Source organism: Silurus meridionalis, chromosome 21, assembly GCF_014805685.1.
Source record: "Silurus meridionalis isolate SWU-2019-XX chromosome 21, ASM1480568v1, whole genome shotgun sequence".
NCBI lineage: Eukaryota > Metazoa > Chordata > Actinopteri > Siluriformes > Siluridae > Silurus > Silurus meridionalis.
In genome coordinates, this window is record NC_060904.1 from 14145313 (window position 1) to 14162813 (window position 17501).

At 38.5% G+C, this 17501-nt stretch overlaps 2 protein-coding genes across 10 annotated transcripts in view; one reads left to right on the plus strand and one right to left on the minus strand.

Moving 5' to 3' along the window:
* Positions 1 to 9465, plus strand: part of oxr1a (oxidation resistance 1a) — a 176390-nt gene extending 166925 nt beyond the window's left edge. For 3 of the 9 annotated variants that reach the window (XM_046834011.1, XM_046834013.1, XM_046834019.1), the window contains 6 exons: positions 3208 to 3288; positions 4265 to 4390; positions 5503 to 5655; positions 5982 to 6077; positions 6170 to 6243; positions 9249 to 9465. In XM_046834011.1, the coding sequence (XP_046689967.1) occupies positions 3208 to 3288; positions 4265 to 4390; positions 5503 to 5655; positions 5982 to 6077; positions 6170 to 6243; positions 9249 to 9399 (681 nt within the window). In that variant the 3' untranslated portion in view covers positions 9400 to 9465. Of the gene's footprint in view, positions 1 to 3207; positions 3289 to 4264; positions 4391 to 5502; positions 5656 to 5981; positions 6078 to 6169; positions 6244 to 7495 lie in introns of all 9 variants that reach the window. The other 6 variants (XM_046834018.1, XM_046834017.1, XM_046834015.1 and 3 more) reach the window with 6 other exon arrangements.
* Positions 9466 to 9600: 135 nt separating this feature from the next.
* Positions 9601 to 17364, minus strand: sqlea (squalene epoxidase a). The gene is made up of 11 exons (XM_046833744.1): positions 16786 to 17364; positions 15163 to 15427; positions 14877 to 15054; positions 14041 to 14137; positions 13188 to 13301; positions 12773 to 12944; positions 12095 to 12190; positions 11667 to 11809; positions 10999 to 11095; positions 10761 to 10848; positions 9601 to 10674 (listed from the first exon to the last, which is right to left on the minus strand). Exons 1-11 carry the CDS (start codon positions 17053 to 17055, stop codon positions 10482 to 10484), a joined length of 1713 nt encoding a protein of 570 aa, XP_046689700.1. The 5' UTR covers positions 17056 to 17364; the 3' UTR covers positions 9601 to 10481.
* Between the last annotated feature and the right edge of the window lie 137 nt (positions 17365 to 17501).

Genomic DNA, 17501 nt, shown 5'->3' on the forward strand with positions numbered 1-17501 from the left:
AAAAGTCTTCTAGCTAACACCAGGGCAGAGAGAACCAGAGACCAGACCAGAGTGCTGAGATCCAAGTTTCTGTCTCTAAGTCCTGGGAGATGTTCTGGTTTTATTGTAATCTGGTTCACTCTCTGTTGCTTACAAAAATAATGATCTGGAACTATCTGGACACCAATATTACAGTGCATCTATTAAAAAAAAGAGAGATTTTAGTTTCCTGAACAAGTCTGTGTTTCATCTTATGAAATGCTCTCTACAAGGTAAAAGCCTCACTCCAGGGGTGTGTCCTGCTGATCTCAACTAGCAGCAATAGGGGTTAATCTGTAGGAGATTTTTTGTCACATAGCTCCTGAAGGTGTTCCTGACATGCTTGGTCACTGATGGTCAGCGTAGACCGTAACACACTGAGACCTAAAATACAGAGCATGCCGATCTATGGGATATCCTTATCCCAATCAGAAATCCTCCACTGATGAAAAGGTGACATCCGAATAACCCCCCTCATGATCTAAACAGGTCAGTAATATGCCTGTTTACTGTCTAAATCTAGTAAATAAAGTGTTAAGATTTTTCCGTGTATGTTTGTAAGTCAGCATGGATGATTGTTTCTGCTTATGGACCATAACGTGCTGTTGTGCTTCTCATTAGCCTGATTGCGTTGTTCTGCTGCGTAATGACCTGCACCGAGTGCCGGCGTTATTATCTTCATTATCATCTTCATTGTGCCTGTAAAACCTGAGCTTTTAGTGTTTATGAAAATCATTACAGGATGAGATGTCTGGGCTTGCTCAGGTATGCGCTCTATAAAGTTTCATCGTGCGTCGAAGTTAAACCTACAGTTATGGAAAAAAGGACTGATTAATGAGCTACAGCGAGTCACGAATCTATTTACAGCTTTGCATTGGGAACACTGGTGTGTGTACATTATTTATATATGGAGGAAAGAACCGCATGCATGTCTGTCATGTAATAATATCCTTTATAATAATCACCTTTCTGCAACACAGACCAGCTGGAGGGAGTGCTAACACAATAACACAAAAACTAAACACAATAACTTGCATATCATATTACTATTATTCATATTATATGCTTAATTACATATATAATGATGGTGTAACTCAACTCACCGTAATGTAGAATCAGTGCAAGCTGGATTTATTGATGGATAGAAAAATAACTGACTGAAACCAGTGAAATTGGAAATAAGACAATTTAATAATATAATTAATGTTATATATATTTTTATATATTATTATATTAATAATATAATAATTAATTAATTAACTTAATAATCATAATTTTTATTAATAATAATAATAAAAAGTAAAACACCCTGCAAAGTCAAAAAATGGAAATGCAATAAAAATGTAAAAGTTTGATTCTTTCATACATAAAAAAATATAAAATAATATATATATATATATATATATATATATATATATATATATATATATATATATATATATATATATATATATATATGCATTTTGTAGCACAGCAAAAATCAGTAGCTAATGGATGAAATGATGCAGCAGTATATTATAGAATCATTTCCAGACTGTGTACATTGATCATTAATGATATAATTACATTTCAATAATAATTAATAATATTATTAATTAATAAATTAATAATACTTTTTTTAAATTATAATAATAAAAAGTAAAACTCGCGCAAGTCAAAAAATGGACATACATTAATAATGTTAAAGTTTGATTCTTTCATATGACCCGATACCACATGATCAGCAGCCCGGTGGTTTGGGACCCCTGAATAATTGTAATGTTTATTGATGGGAATTTGAAAGATAATTAATTTTAGAAAGCGTGTTCTTGTAATCCACTAAAACCTAGCATGATATTGCCCTTTTTTTATAACAAAAGAGGTTCTTTTTCCCCCTTAGATATAATGGTACTATTAAAAAAAAGCCCCAGTAGTTCTTCAAACCTGAGTCAGTATTCAATATAATACCTTGAAACCCATTTTACTTTAGAACACTATAATAAAAAAATGTATTGAGCAATTTTATGGGGAAAAGGTGAAGCTTTCGCTATTTTCCTTTCTTGATGGTGTGTGTCATGTGTGTGCTCAGGTCTGAATGGGCAGATTACAGATTTGAGTTTCTTTGCCTTCTGAAGCCTCATGCTCAGATTCTTATTAGCCAGACTCCAGCAAATGATTGTTGGCAACTAACTGGTTGTAAACACACACACAAACAAATACTCATTTAGGAAATTGGTAGAAATCCAAATGAAATTGGTAGAAATCCAAATGTAAACCCAGAAGTGTGCTGGAGTGTTCCCTAATAAACCTTTCAATAAAAGTTCTGCGCTTATCTACATTTAAAAACCTCTGAAATCTGTAGCTCATGTTTGATGGAAGGATTTGTTCCAGTTTCAGGGCGGAATCGTCCGAGAGAGTGTTTGCGAGTGTGGTAGAAAAGTGAGTCATTCGGTTTAGACTAATTCTCTGTTGCCACTGGGAATCGCTGACGTCTCAAAACTTGTGCCAGTTTGTGATGTTTACGCTCACACAATCCCAAACTTGCCATGTCGCTACATTTCGTCTGCTGATTTCCAATGTTCAAATACCTGTTAACCCATCTGAGGCTAACGATTCAAAACGAGAAGCTGTTCTTGTATGCTTTCTTTAAGCTCCTTTGAGTCATTTGTGCCTGTGCTTTACATGTTGGCATGACTTAATAACCCTGATGCATCCTGTTTCCTGGTGAAATACCAAGCATTTTTTGCATGCGTTCAAACCCAAATAGTGCTTTTTGCCACTAATGGGTCTTGTTTGGCCAGTTCTGTTCAGCCGTGACATATCAACAGTCTCTGTACAGCTAAGATGATCCACCAGGCCAAAGGTAGCCTGGCAACGACTGGCACTAATAAAACTATTAAATTAAGCAGATTGCTGTTTATTATTTTTTGTTAGGTGTTTTTTGTCTTTGCAAGACATTGTATTGAGAAACAGTTCACACAGCCATGCAAAACACTTGGTTTAACACGCTCACATTTTGACAGTGAGAATTAAAGTTTTGTCAACCAACAGGTTTTCCATCTTAAATGTTGATGATTCAGTGAAATTGTGTCCGTAGACTGCCGTGGCCACACATTGCTTTCGCACTTCATGCTCACTACTGTGCTCGCTCTCTCTCCATGCTCAGCTGTGGCTTCTCCCCTCCCCTCCCCTTTCCTATCTCTGTACCAGGTAGTGTCTCTGAGCGAACATCACCTCCGGATCGATGCGCTAAACAGTGAAGATCTGCGTGCCCTGTGCAAACGGCTCCAGGTGCCTGGCCATAGATCCCCAAAGAAAACCTAGACCACTCTTCTTAGAGTTTCTTAGTATTGATTATCCTGAGTGTCCTTAGCTTCACTTTTCATTTCCTTAGCGTAGCAGTGCAATACGGTTGTGCCGGACACAACTGTATAGCAGCAAGCATGGAAATGTTTGCGAGTTGAGAAAAGTGTGACCGTCTGGAAAAGCCCAAAACCCACCATTGTTCTGGTAAACAGCCAAAAAATATTTGTGTGTATGGGTTTCCCAGTCTGCCACACACACACACACATGTACACACACACACACACACATATATATATAATTTTTTTTGTTATTATTATTGTAATAATCACAATTTTGAACTAAATTACCAAAAGTCTAATAGACTCACTACATCCTTAATAACTTTTGCAGCAAGCACTACTTAGATAGGCGCTGTGGTGTATCATCTGCAATGAAGGATGGTGAAGAGGGTGTACTGTAGAAAAAAGATGGAAGTTAGGGCTCCATAGTGGGTTTGCTCAATTGTTTGCTATGGACAATGCAGGTAATTCAAGCAAGGGTTGTGTAACCCGAGTATGTTCAGGCTGCAAGAGGCAAAGTGTCTGTCTTTGCAACTATTCTATGAAACTGGGCAGTCCTGTGAGTCTTTTGCTTGTGATGCAGGTTAGTCGGTTACTTGATATATGTACTTGTATAATGGTGTAGATAGGTATAGATCAAAACTAGGGCAGGTGTAAATGTATAGATAAAATCATTTTGCGTTCGAATAATTGGTTACTTTTTTTCTTTGCACGCATGGTCATTTAAATAAAAATAAATAAATAAATAAAAACTTTTTTGAGGACATTTAAACTCCTGCTGTTGAAAAAGCATACCAAAGAAAATTAGGTTGAAAAGTCTAAACCATAAAAACAAGATGGAAATGCAGGTTCTTGCAGTAACCCGCTGCGTACTTCGCTTACACTTTTTTCTCCGCTTTTAGATCACCACAAAAGAAGAGCTGAACTCCAAACATGGCACATCCATTACAGCCAGCCTGGAGCCGGAAACCTTTAAACCTAACCTGAGTGAACCTAGTGACCTCCTGGAGGCTGAACAGATCGAGAAGGTGAGTTAACTCAATCCCAGCTTTGCTAGGGTTGCTTCAAGCGTTAGTTTCCCTCTACATGTGGTAAGGAGCTCATCGATCTCTTCCCTCTCTCCAAAAGCTGCTTTTTATTCTTTTTATTTTTTTACATCCTCAAATTATTGATCAGTTATAGATCATTACACACTGACAGAAAAGCTTTAAATTTTTGTATTTTACATTTTATCAAGTGCTTTTGTGAGCATCATTGTGGTATAAAAAAAAGTGTATATTATTTATATATATATATATATATATATATATATATATATGTTGTTATTATGGAATAATTTCCAGACTATGTGTACATTGAGTGCTTATAGGGGTGGGAAATTTTGCTTCATCATATAATAATTCATGTAGTAGTTATTTTTGGCCTGTAACAACATCTGGCAGTGTGGACGATATGTGTGAGTAATTACAGCCTTAGGAAGGATTCTGTGTGTGGTTGTGTGTGTGTGTGTGTGTGTGTGTGTGTGTGTGTGTGTGTGTGTGTGTGTGTGTTAGTTAAAAGAGCAATTTTGTAGGCTCAACATGTTTTCTTCATTCATGTACTGAATAAAGGCTGCTGGACTACGCCTGTATCCGAGTCATGCTCGTTCGGGAATCTAGTCGTCTCTGGTGGGCTCGTTATTTTTATTTTTATTTTAGAAAACAGATCTGTGAAGGTACACCCTAAAGTCCTGTACTTTTGGTAAATCAGACAAGGTTATCCTTGGAGCAGAGCGAGACTGGTGCAGCCTCACACAGGTTTATACAAGGATTCGATAGCATTTACTAGGCGCTTGTGTGTGTGTGTGTGTGTGTGTGTGTGTGTGTGTGTGTGTGTGTGTGTGTGTGTACACATGTGCAGTATCGTGCATGGTCAGGTTGTAGGCCGGTTGGTGTTTAAAGGTCATTGCTACTGTAATTGGGCGCTGATGACTCCGGAGGCCTTTGAGAGTTCAGTTTCATCCCCCTGACGTGTTTCTTTTCTGCGCTACAGTGATTTGTTTTTTTATTCTTTTCATGCCATTTATTTGGCATGTGTATATATATATATTTTTCTTTAAAAATATCTCTGCTTATAAGAGGATCTCCATCTTATTACACAGCTGGCAAAATATCTCCCACCCAGAACCATAGGCTATCCATGGACCCTGGCGTTCAGTACATCTAAGCATGGCATGAGTATTAAAACCCTGTACCGGATCATGCAGGGGCAGGACTCTCCCGTGCTCCTCGTCATTAAAGACAGCGACGGGCAGGTAAGACTTCTCTTTAAAGACGTGCTTGACATGAATGGAAGTGCTGAGGGACTGGTTAGTGTGAGTGTTAGTCTGCTAGACTAATGGCTCTCTGTTGGTGTTTTGATTGAAACCTTGATTTATTTTGCTCTTGTGTGTGACATTAATTTATGATCTCCATCTATTGCCTTTGTGCATTTTGGCAATTCATTTAGTCTGAGAGAGAGAGAGAGAGACAGAGAAAAAGAGAGAGAGAGAGAAGCACTAGAGGAATTCAGCAGCCTGTAAACAACGCGTTAAAGCCTGTAATTACATTTGCTCATTAAAATGATCTGTGTGATGTCTAGGTGTTCGGGGCATTAGCATCAGAGCCCTTTAAAGTCAGCGACGGATTCTATGGCACAGGAGAAACCTTCCTCTTCTCCTTCTATCCGCAGTTTGAGGTGCGACATCGACGTGGTGTATTTACAGTGTAATTGAAGCTCAGTGAATTTTTTTTTTTTTACTTTGTGCTCGATTTTTTCTTTGCCTGCAGGTCTTTAAATGGACAGGCGATAACATGTTCTTTATCAAAGGAGACATGGACTCCCTGGCATTCGGTGGAGGAAGGTAAATCATACCTGATGCTCTAACAACTTTTTTTCTTTTTTTAAAGGGTTTAACGTTATTCATTGTATTGTGTGTATAACAGTGTGATGTACTTTTAACAGATTCTTATAAAAAAATTAACAAATGGTAGAAAGCATGCATGTAAAAATCCCCCAAATCCACACAATGACTGGAAAAGTGTTTGCAGGGTTATAATATAATATTAACCAAGTAGTGCAATTCTCTTCATGGGGCAAATAAAGAATGAGCTTGAAGCCAGAAACAGAAGATTCTTAACCTATTGACCAGAAATAATTTATTTTTAAATCATTTAGCTCAGGGGTCCCCAAAACTTTTTTTCTTTGAGGGCCACTTATTTTTTCCTTTTTTTAAATGTGGGGCCAAGTTGGTATGTAATGTAAATAAATGTAATATTTAAATGTAATGTATGTAAAATCTTACTTGTGCATGTGGTTAGTGGGTTAATAACTGGAGGTTGATCGATAGTGGATTTTAGCAATATGGATAGCTAGGTACGGTCGTACTTACCAATAACCGTTTAATCAATGTTTTTAAAATAAATACTGGATAAAATAAACCCTAATACACCATGTAAAATAGTACTGAACTACAGCAGTCAGTGATTTGCCTCTAGTGGCGGCTCTGGTAATTACAGCGGAGCGGAACCCGGAAAAAACGTCTCTAGGTTACGTATGTGACCCTAGTTTCCCGAGAGAACGAGACGCTGCATCGTGTTCGTCCTGTCCACTCCGAATAGCAAACGAAAGTAGAATATTTAAAGCTGCACGGGCAATTAATGTGTTGATCTTTAAGCATTACAATACAAATTGACATCTGCTCTGTCCATAGTAAAATCAAGCACCATTACATCATTACATTGTCTTCATTATTAGCTAGGGTTAGGTGTTTACATGTCATGGTTGTCTTTATAGTCCTTTATAATATTAGAACTTTGTAAGTAAGGAATTTCTCGAGGTGTCCTCGATTAAGGATTTACATAATCAAATAAGTCGAATGGTGTGTGTGTGGGCTGGGGGGAGTGGCCATCGATGCAGTGAAAAACAATCAAATATTAATTTACATAATTAAATTAAAACATGATCCATCTCTGCGAAGATTCGACTGAGAGATCGGTAGTTGAATCGTCTCCTATCGAGGCATCGAATTTTCGACAGTTTGTGGTCGCCCCCTATAGGAAGTACATTTATTTAACAGCGTTCTAATAGCGTTCAACCTTCTCCTTCTCTTACAGCGGTGAGTTTGGTTTGTGGTTGGACGGAGATCTTTACCATGGCAGGAGTCACTCGTGCAAAACCTTTGGGAATCCCATGCTCTCAGTGAAAGAGGACTTCTTCGTGCAGGACATTGAGATCTGGTCCTTCGAGTAGTCCACTCTCTCCATGAGCAAGAGAGAGAGAGAGAGGGCGAGAGAGAGAAAGATGGCTCCAGTCAGGGAAAGACAGACAACCAGATGTCTCTGTGCTGGCCAGAGGTGTCCCAAACCTTAATGTGCATCACCTCAGCTCCCAGGAAGCCTGTTCTAACGAGGCATAATCTCTTGATGCTTGCCACATGATATTTGTGCATTTAACACAGATCACAGATCTCCAACCAACCCCCAAACCCCCACCTCTCTTTCTCTCTCCTCATGCTGTTGCCATGTGCACTTTGTTCCCAGCTTCAGTGCAGGGTGTGTTTGGTTGAGCAGAAAAAGCTGAGACGCACCGTGACAATCATCAGTGAGCGTATACACACACACACACGTACATATATATGTTTATATATATATACATATATATACTGATTACAGGAGGTCCGCTGGAGCGCTCCGAACATCAGATGGTGATGCTGGCCTGGGTTTGGGACGGCACAGGTCCGAAACAGCAGGCTTTATCCTGTGGGTAATAATCGGATGATGTTTATGCGATGGCTTCACAGGAGATGGACAGAAAAGTGACGGACGTAACTACAAAACACATTCCTGTGCCCTTCAAGACTCGACAAGGCTTCGACCTGGTTATCAGGACCGCCCGATTAAAGCGGCGTCCCTACAGAGAGCAAATAAACTGCGAGAATACACGCAGAGGGGAGGGGGGGGATTTCTCCTGAAGTGAATTATTACAAGTGTTGTGAATCCATAGTCTTTTCTGTCATTCACCATCCTCGATTCTTCATCCTCGGTAAAGCACATAGCCCTTAATCTATAAAGAAGTCCATTGTCGTACCGTTCTGTTCAGTGGGTTTGTGTGTGAGTTCAGCTTCCTCCATGTGTGGAGGGTCGTGTGTGTACTGTTCGTAGACAGTAATGTGTCGCAATAGATTTTGTGGAATATGCAAATTACTGTTCTTGTTAACCTCAATAATCCAGACGGGGGCTTTTTGGGGGGGAGTCTCTTCTTCCCGTCTCTGTTTCAAACTCGATTTTAAAAGCTTTTACGTCTCAAAAGAAAAAAAATGGCTTTTCAGGGAATCACTTGAAAAGCTGGAGATGTTTTTTTTTTTTCAAAAATACAATGATATATTTATGTACATAATTATATAACAAATTCTATATAAATATATATATATGTAATTATATATTGCTGTTACGTGTGACAGTGATTTTTTTGTGCTGATATCTCAGCTGTTACTGATATAATGTACAGTATATTACACTGTAAAGTAATGTTCAAATAGTAGATCTGTTCCTATATATATATATATATATATAATTACTAGCGGATAAATCTAGAGTGTGGATTGGTGGGTTGCTTCTAGCACTTTAATCTAGTTTAAAGCCAGATGCTTTCGGCTTTCTTTGCAGTAGCTGTACAGTGTTTATCATCTTTTGTCTTTCTTTTTTGTGTGTTTGTTTAGAAACTTACAGATGTTTGCTGTTTTGAAGAGCTTTCTGCTACACTGTTGGGGAAAATGTAGCTAAAAGCTCTCGATCTAATGTCCAGTGGGGGTTTAGAGTTCTCTCCTCACGAGTCTCGTCCCGATGCTGTGTCTTCGTTGCTGTGTAGATTCACTGTTCGCAGGCTGCGGGAGGATGAGGAGGGTGAAGAAGTGCAGGTAATCATCCAAGCCCTCATCACTTTTCCCACACCAGCAAGTTCTGTCCATGTGGAGTCAAAGACGAGGTCCAGCGTGAACAAAAACGTTCCAGCTGATTAGCTGGATTATGATGTAATAGTGATGTAAAAAAAAAAAAAGTATAATAAAAAGTTCTTGTAATCAAAATTTTTGTTTGTTTTTTAAAGTCAACTTGGTAATAATATGGTTATTTTTGTGCAAACATAAATCAGAATAGACACAAGTGAAGCGGAAATAATCATGACAACACACTCCTGCATGCTTTTCTTTGAAAATTGAAAAAGGCTTGACGTGGTTTGTGTTGCTGCTGCCCCCGTGTGGATGAACTGTGCATTTCTCCAGCTTCAGAACTTGAAAAGCTACTCTAAGAGATGTGGGGGGAAAACTTGTAGATGTGGCACCCTGCGTCTCCTGGAGAACATCTGGTTCACTATTTCTGCTTTTTTTTGTTTTTGTTTCCTTTTGCTTTCTTTATATCAAAGGAGCAGCTGCTCAATAGAAATGACAAGTAAATTATAGTGAATTTTATACATCCTTTTCAGAAATATTCATTTGTTCTGGAAATCAGAATCCACAGCAGAATGTATATGTACACTGAGTTACAAACAGCAATGAAAATGCTATATTTAATCAAAGGCACAATCATTCTAAAAAGCAAAATGTGCAGCTTGGATTTGACTCCAAAGAGAAAAGATACATTACATTTTTGGAGCTTCAACTGCTGTAAATTTTTTATACATAAAAAAATATATCACAGCTTTTGCTAAAATTACATACAAGCTTCACGACTTGTTTTCTTTTTTTTTTTTTTAACAGGTTTAATGGTACAACTAAAAACACTGTTATTCTGTATTAAATATTTGACGCTTCTTTGTGTGCTTTCTTTAGCTGAAGAATCCCACAGCTGTAGCAGATCACGGCAGCGCGGCCTCAAGTTCTTCCCAATTCAAAGAGCAAAATGCACTGAATTCATTTAAAGCCAGTCATCCCATTGTCGGTGTGAATCGGGCACTTTTATACCGTATCTTTAGGAATAAACAGATTTGAGGTTCAGATATGTAGATGTGTGATGGTGAAAGGCACGTCTGGGTCCGTTCTTGTAAGTGCTTTCCTATGTAACTGACTGCAGTCTTTAGATTGTCCACGTGCCTGTTAAGCGTGGCTCAGTACACCAGGTACTTCAGCTCCGAATAGATGAGGGGGAATAAAATGGCGCAGGCGCGGTAAATAATCATTCCGCTGTTCATCAGGGCCCTTGGGATCATCAGCCATGACTCGGATTTGAAACTGAAGTAGGTGGCGTACAAGGCCACGGCGAAAAAGTGTCCGATCAGAGTCATGGGCTTTGGTGTTAACCTACAGTAATATAAGAAAGGATCAGACATCAACACGGAAAAGGGAATGTTTCATATACTCGTTTACTTCATCAGTGTATCACTTACACAGACAGCAGGCCTATTGGCCCATTGACACATTCTCCACCCAGTTTGAAATAGTGGAAGCAGGCTCTTCTTAACTGGTGCAGAGAACCTGAAAACAAAAAAAATGTTCCCGCTTCAAAAAACAGCCACTACATGAAGCTCTTTTTTTAAACTCTAGTTTGAGTTTATTCAGTACACTGTTCTCGCTAAAGGTTCTCAATAGTGAAGAGGAAAAACCAAAGCAATGAAAAGGACGTACTGTCTGTTGCGGCGAACAGCTCGTAAAGAGCCTGAGCCAGAACGTTCACCACAAACGAGTGTGATGACTTTCGCTTCCAGTAGAATTTCTTCTTTGCCTATTGAACAGAACAACATTAATATACTTCCCATATTATCATGATTAGGTCAGGCGTCCCAATAACTTATTTTTCATATAGTGTATATATTTACACAGTGATTAACTGTTACCCAACGTGAAGTGACACGCAAATTAATTAATTCAGTTATAATTTATAATAAGTAAAAATCAGGATTTTTTTATTTTTATTAAAGAATTTCAAACTCAGTATGAAGAGTATAAAGAAGAGTATGAAGAGAAGTTTTTCTAGAGGAATCTGGACACTCATTTGCAACACTTTCATTGAAATGGGGATCATGTAGAAAAATCACACAATATCACTTCATACAATGTCACCAGACTGATTCATTCAATCTCACTTTTAAGTCTCATTTATGCCTCCTTTATTTATTTTTTTTAACTCAAATATATATTCTATACTCCTGTAGTGTAAAATGTCATTACACTAAAACATAATGTGATTACATTTTGGTACTATCATTTAGAGGAATCCAAAATAAATATTTACTGTTCCATGGTATATTTTTGTTAAACACAATCTTTCTATTCAGTAAGAAACCCCCGGTTACCTGAAGCATGGCGTCATCATCATACAGATCTGGAATGTTCCTCAGCAGCTCTCTCCAGATGCGGACGTCACTGAGCACAACACTCATCCCCCCTCCGGTCAGAGGATGTCTCATGTTGTAGGCGTCTCCCAGAAGCAAAACTCCTGTCAGTGTTACAGAGTACAAAGTTACTCTGAATTCATATATTTCTCCATCTGGCACTGGTATATGTATTTTATACATGTGTAGACCCCAGCACTACAAACTCCGGTGTATCCCACACACATTTATCATCTTGTCAATTGCTGAATAATATGATCATTTAAAGTCAAGAAATAAAAAAATATTAATTGGTAGCCTGAAATAAGTGAAATGTGTTCACAAAAAAATAATCGTGTCAATTTTAGTTTATAAATAAACATAATCTTTTGATCAGTCCTGCACGTTACCTGGTTTGTTGACTGGTGACGGAGGCAGGAAGCTCGCAGGCATCGTCCTCAGACGGTCATTCTGCAGAGCGAGCATAAAGGGCTCTTGTAAATGTCCTACACACGGAACACAAAATAACCATTACTGACACTGATCAATCAAAGGAGCGTGATGTCGCATTTATACAACACAATTTCTACTACAATTGGTAGTACAAAAGTAAAGCTACACTACATGGACAAAGTAGTAGGACTCCTGACTTTTCCAGGCGTATGTGGTTCTTTCTCAAACTGTCACCACAAATTTGGAGGTACACAATTGTATAGGACATCTGGACCATGCGAGCTCCATTAAGATACATTAAGATTGTTGGAGTGGAACATCTACAGTGGCCTGCTATAGAGCTCTGACCTCAACCCTTCTGAACACCTTTGGGATTAATTTTTAACACTGACTGCACCCCAGGCCCCCTCACCTCACCTACATTACTACCTGATTTTATTAACCCCCTCATGGCTGAATGAGCACATATCTCCACAAGCACACTCCAAAATCTAGTGAAACATCTTCCCAGAAGAATGGAGGGGATTATAACGGAGACTAAATGTGGAATGGGATGTTCAGAAAGCACACACAGATCTTATGGTCTGGTGTCCACAAACTTTTGTCCATACAGTGTATTCAGAAACCGGTCCTACTTGGAAGCTGAGGATGAATCTTCTCCACCATGTACTCTGACAGGTCTCTGGGCATCTCTCCCCTGATGTCCACCAAAATTCTGGTCTCATTGGAGGAGATCTGGTAGACCAGGATTGGACTGGGGTTTGCTAGCACCAGCTCTGCGTGATTAGATTTAAACTGAGGACAATCCTAAGAGAGCAGACAGAAATCACACACGTTAGATCACTACATCACCTGAACATATGTACAGAATAAGGAGCAAATTAGAGAAATCATTTAACAAGAGGTTTATTATTTAGAGTATTTTTATACTAAATTTGAATATTGATGCACCCTGAAAGTCTCAAACAGTCTTGTTAATTTATGATAATTTATTGATAACTGATGTAAGTGTATTATATATAAATACACAATAGTTAGGTTATATCTTACCCTCATTAAGCAGCCAACAAAATGTGATGAGATCTTGGCTTTTCCTGACACAAGGCTCTTACGGAACTTGGAGAAACAACCATCAGCGACTACCGTCAGAGGAGCATGGATCTCCTGAGGAGAAACGACCCACACTTTTAGTGCTATTGAATGATTTTAAAGAAGTCCTGGTTTCTTAACTCAAGTTAAGTGTCTTCATTCATATAGAGTTTCACAGGTGCTCACCATGTCCAAGTCTCCATTTCCTCTCAAATCACATGAATGTATATAAACACTAGAATGTCACTTTCAAAAAGACACATTATCATACCTTCAGTGAGAACAAAAATATAACTTAGTGTACCTTTAAGCCTGATGTAAGGTTCATACGCTTCATGCCTGAGTTTTGGTTTGTGAATGGGGACGGAGCCAGAGGAAGCGATTGGTATGGTTTACACAGCTGTAGGTCCAACACTTTTAACGTTTTTAGGAGGAAACAGACTTGGACATGGGGAGATCACGTGACACTCGATATGAATGAGGATTAGACAACTGTAATCAATGTTCTCGGTTGCAGTGAGTGAGGAAGAGGATAAAAGGGGAGAGAATAAAGCCTATATATAGAGAGAGACACAGAGTTAAGCGTGTGTGCATGTGTGTATATGCTTTAGCCACTGAAAAGTGAAAGTAAACCTGAAGTTGTGATTGTGGCAGAATAAAACCGTATTTTTGGCTGGTGAACCCATCGTCTGTCTCTTCTTTCTCTCACCTTAAGCCAGAGATCTACTGTATGATTATAACTGAAGAGTGTAGCTAAACATTAACTTTTTATGACTCTGTGTGTGTGTGTGTGTGTGTGTGTGTGTGTGTGTACCTTGATTTTCCCAGTGTCCTTCTCACGATACTGAACCCCCGTTACACAGTCATCCTCCTCCAGCAGACTGGTTACTGTGCCCTCTTTAAACGCCACACTGTACAAATGATAAAACTCTTCAGATTTCTCAGATTCAGATTTCCGACAGTGAGCGCACACGCTGAACTTTCGATTCGACATCATTTCGGTTATAGTCTGTCTTGTCCATCTCCACCTTTCTTTCATGTGAGTTTAGCGTGTTTATTCTCTGCCCATCAATCAGTTCAGTAGTTACCAGGGCACGATTTTTCCACCTTGCTTTGTTATTGTTTTGTACAATACTACAAACAGAACATACTTAAGTAGAAATTACAGATTTTAAAAGCTTTGAAAAGATGCACAACCATGAGTAAACGTAATTTGTTATTTTCCACCTTTGTGTGCAATAAAGTTCGATGCCTAATGCAGCTATTCAGTACCCTTTATTGAGAGACATGAAGCTTTTCAAAATGCCATTTCTGTCGCTTTTTTCCTCTTCTAATGTATGGCATGGTTTTAGCATTCTTGGTTCTAAAGCAAGATAATGTCTTAAAGATAAAGTCTTAAATACAGATGAAATTAAGATATCAATTTCAGTTAGGAATGGTATAATGTCCGTTTTAACAGCCGCATTCACTCAAATAGCAGCACAAATAGCTGCTAAACGTACACTGTATAAATAACTATTAGATTCATTCCCAGAACTAGCATGTGACAAATCACAGGATATTTTTATTTCTTGTTTATATGAGTCATGACTCTTATTTATCTCATCTCAGTGAAGTTCTTTTTTCACACTGTGTTACTCAGACGCTTACTTGGGTTCTTTAAGAGAAGCATGTCGCAGGCCCATGATGAAGCGTCCGTGGTGGAAGGCTCGGCCGCACTGAATGCCACGATCATCTTGTGGGTAAGGGATCTCCACCTCTGAATGGCTCTCTAAGTCATGGATTACATACCCACTGACTACGTGAGCATCCAGGCCCTCTGCTGCACCTAAAAAAAGAAAGTCGTGTAAATGTGTGAATAATGATTTAATCTGAGAATCCATTTAGCATCTCAGCTCCAAAGCATCTTTTCTATGAGTCATCTGTCCTGGCTTACCCTCCAGCCCCAGCTCTCTGAGTGTCCGATAGCCACCTGGCTGCAAAAGTTCTCCTACGATTCTGTCTGGCTCACGCAGATCTCTTTCCACCACGGTAACCTTTCGCCCATCTCGCGCCAACACGGTCGCCATGGCACAACCCAGCACACCAGCACCCACAATGATGACATCTGGCTCCGGATCAGCTGAGGATGCACACTCTGAGGTACTTCCTGTGCTCAAGGTTACTTCTTTGGTTCTTACTCCTTTCCTCTTGGTTACTCTCTAGTCATGAGTGGAGAGAGAATTGACTTTTGATCTTTATGGCAAATGTGTTCTAACAAGAAACCATACAGTTTTAAAGATTTAATTCTCCTGACTGGATGAATATCATTTCAGTATTTCTGAACAATGCTATAGATGATGCTTAGATATGTTCATCATAAAATATAGAATTATCTAGTAATGCAAGGATTTCAAAAAGCATATAAATGTTAATAGCATGTTTTTTATGCTTAATTGTCTCTTTATAATATTTCTCTAAAAACAGGGAATAACCATAATAATGTAAAGTCTATAAAAATAGTGAGAGATGAGTACAACCATAATGAAACATTACACATAATAAAAAATATTATTAGACTTTCATATATATGCACTTGTTTTTCATTGAAAGCAAGTAGTGCCAAAAAAATACTACAATTATTGACTGAGCTGAGGGGGCTTATACTAAATACAAAAATGCTGCTGTACAATTCTTTACTCAAATAAAAAAGTATAAATGTTAACATTTACTTAAAGTATAAAAGTTAAAAATATGTATGACAAATATGTATGACAATGTATGTAAAATATGTGGGGAAGTTTTTTCCAAGCCTAATAGCTTGATAGCTAACACTCAGGTAACATCACCTCAGAATTAGCTCAACCTGGGAGTTAGCTTACCTGCTATTGTTTAGCACACCTGAGAGTTAGCACACCTGTGTGTCAGCACACCTGAGAGTTAGCACACCTGAGAGTTAGCACACCTGAGAGTTAGCACACCTGAGAGTTAGCACACCTTGGGGTTAGCAAACCTGAGGGCTAGCACACTTGAGAGTTAGCACACCTGAGAGTTAGCTCACCTGAGGGTTAGCACACCTGAGAGTTAGCTCATCTGAGAGTTAGCACACCTGAGGGTTAGCTTACCTAAATATTAGCACACCTGAGTGTTAGCTTACCTAATTGAGTGTTAGCTTCCATCATAATGCCAGACAACATAAAACTTGCTGAATGCTAATATTTAAAAGCAAATTACCTCGATGAACAAAGTAAAAAGTAAATATAATTTACAAATGTAGACAGTAAATGTTAATGTTAAGTGAATGTAAATAAATAAATAAATCTTAGGATAAGATGTAAATGATCTTTAGGTATAATGACCTACATGTAAAAAAAGAATGACTTTAAAGCCAGATATAATAAATAAGAATAGTGCAACTGAAATGCAATCAAAAATCAATATTTCATTAAATATTCACTAAGCAGAAACACGTTTTATTTCCAAAAACAAAATTATTTAAAAGTCTATAAGAGAAACTTTCTGTATGCCTTTAATTATGTGTATAAACCCAAACAGATCACAATGAGCACAATAATCTTACCTTTCTCTTCTCCTCTGCTGTGTGGTTCCTTTGTGAAACCTCTGACTTGTTGATGATTTTATTAGTAAAAGGCAGAACCGAGAGGATCTCCAGCAGTAACTGTAATATCTGAGGTGTTTTTACACTCCTGTACCTGTGACAGGTGAGTATCGCTCCTACTGCCAGGAAACCCAATGCGGCTATCAACAGCTCTCTCTGAGCCAGAAACACCAACACTTGGCATTTTTTGTAAACATATGTGAAGCTCGCGATACCCAAAAAAGTCCACATAGTTGAAAAACAATTACAAATAATTAAAACAAAAAAGAAAGAAAGACAACATGCAAAAACAAATGCAAGAAAAGTTGTTGTCTGTTAAGAAATATCCAAATTTCTAATATTTGTTCATTTTATAAATAGTTTTTGAAAGCGGTCTATAATGTTAAGTCCAGGTGCGGAATCCAAACTGAGCTGAAGATGCTGAATAATTTATGCTAATGAAGGAGCGGATCTGCTCCTGATTGGTAGACGCTCGAGTCCCGCCATTTAGACTCGTGCTCAGCCAATCAGCAGAGAGGAAGGAGGTGAGCAGAGCTCACGCTATTCTCTGATTGGTCAGAGGCTCAACACGGACGGTAGGATGATGTGACGCCATGGCGGCTCGGTTTCTACTCACAGAGACGCTGTGAAATTTCAGTGGTGTATAAAATGTCACGGAGTCATGAAACATGTAAAAG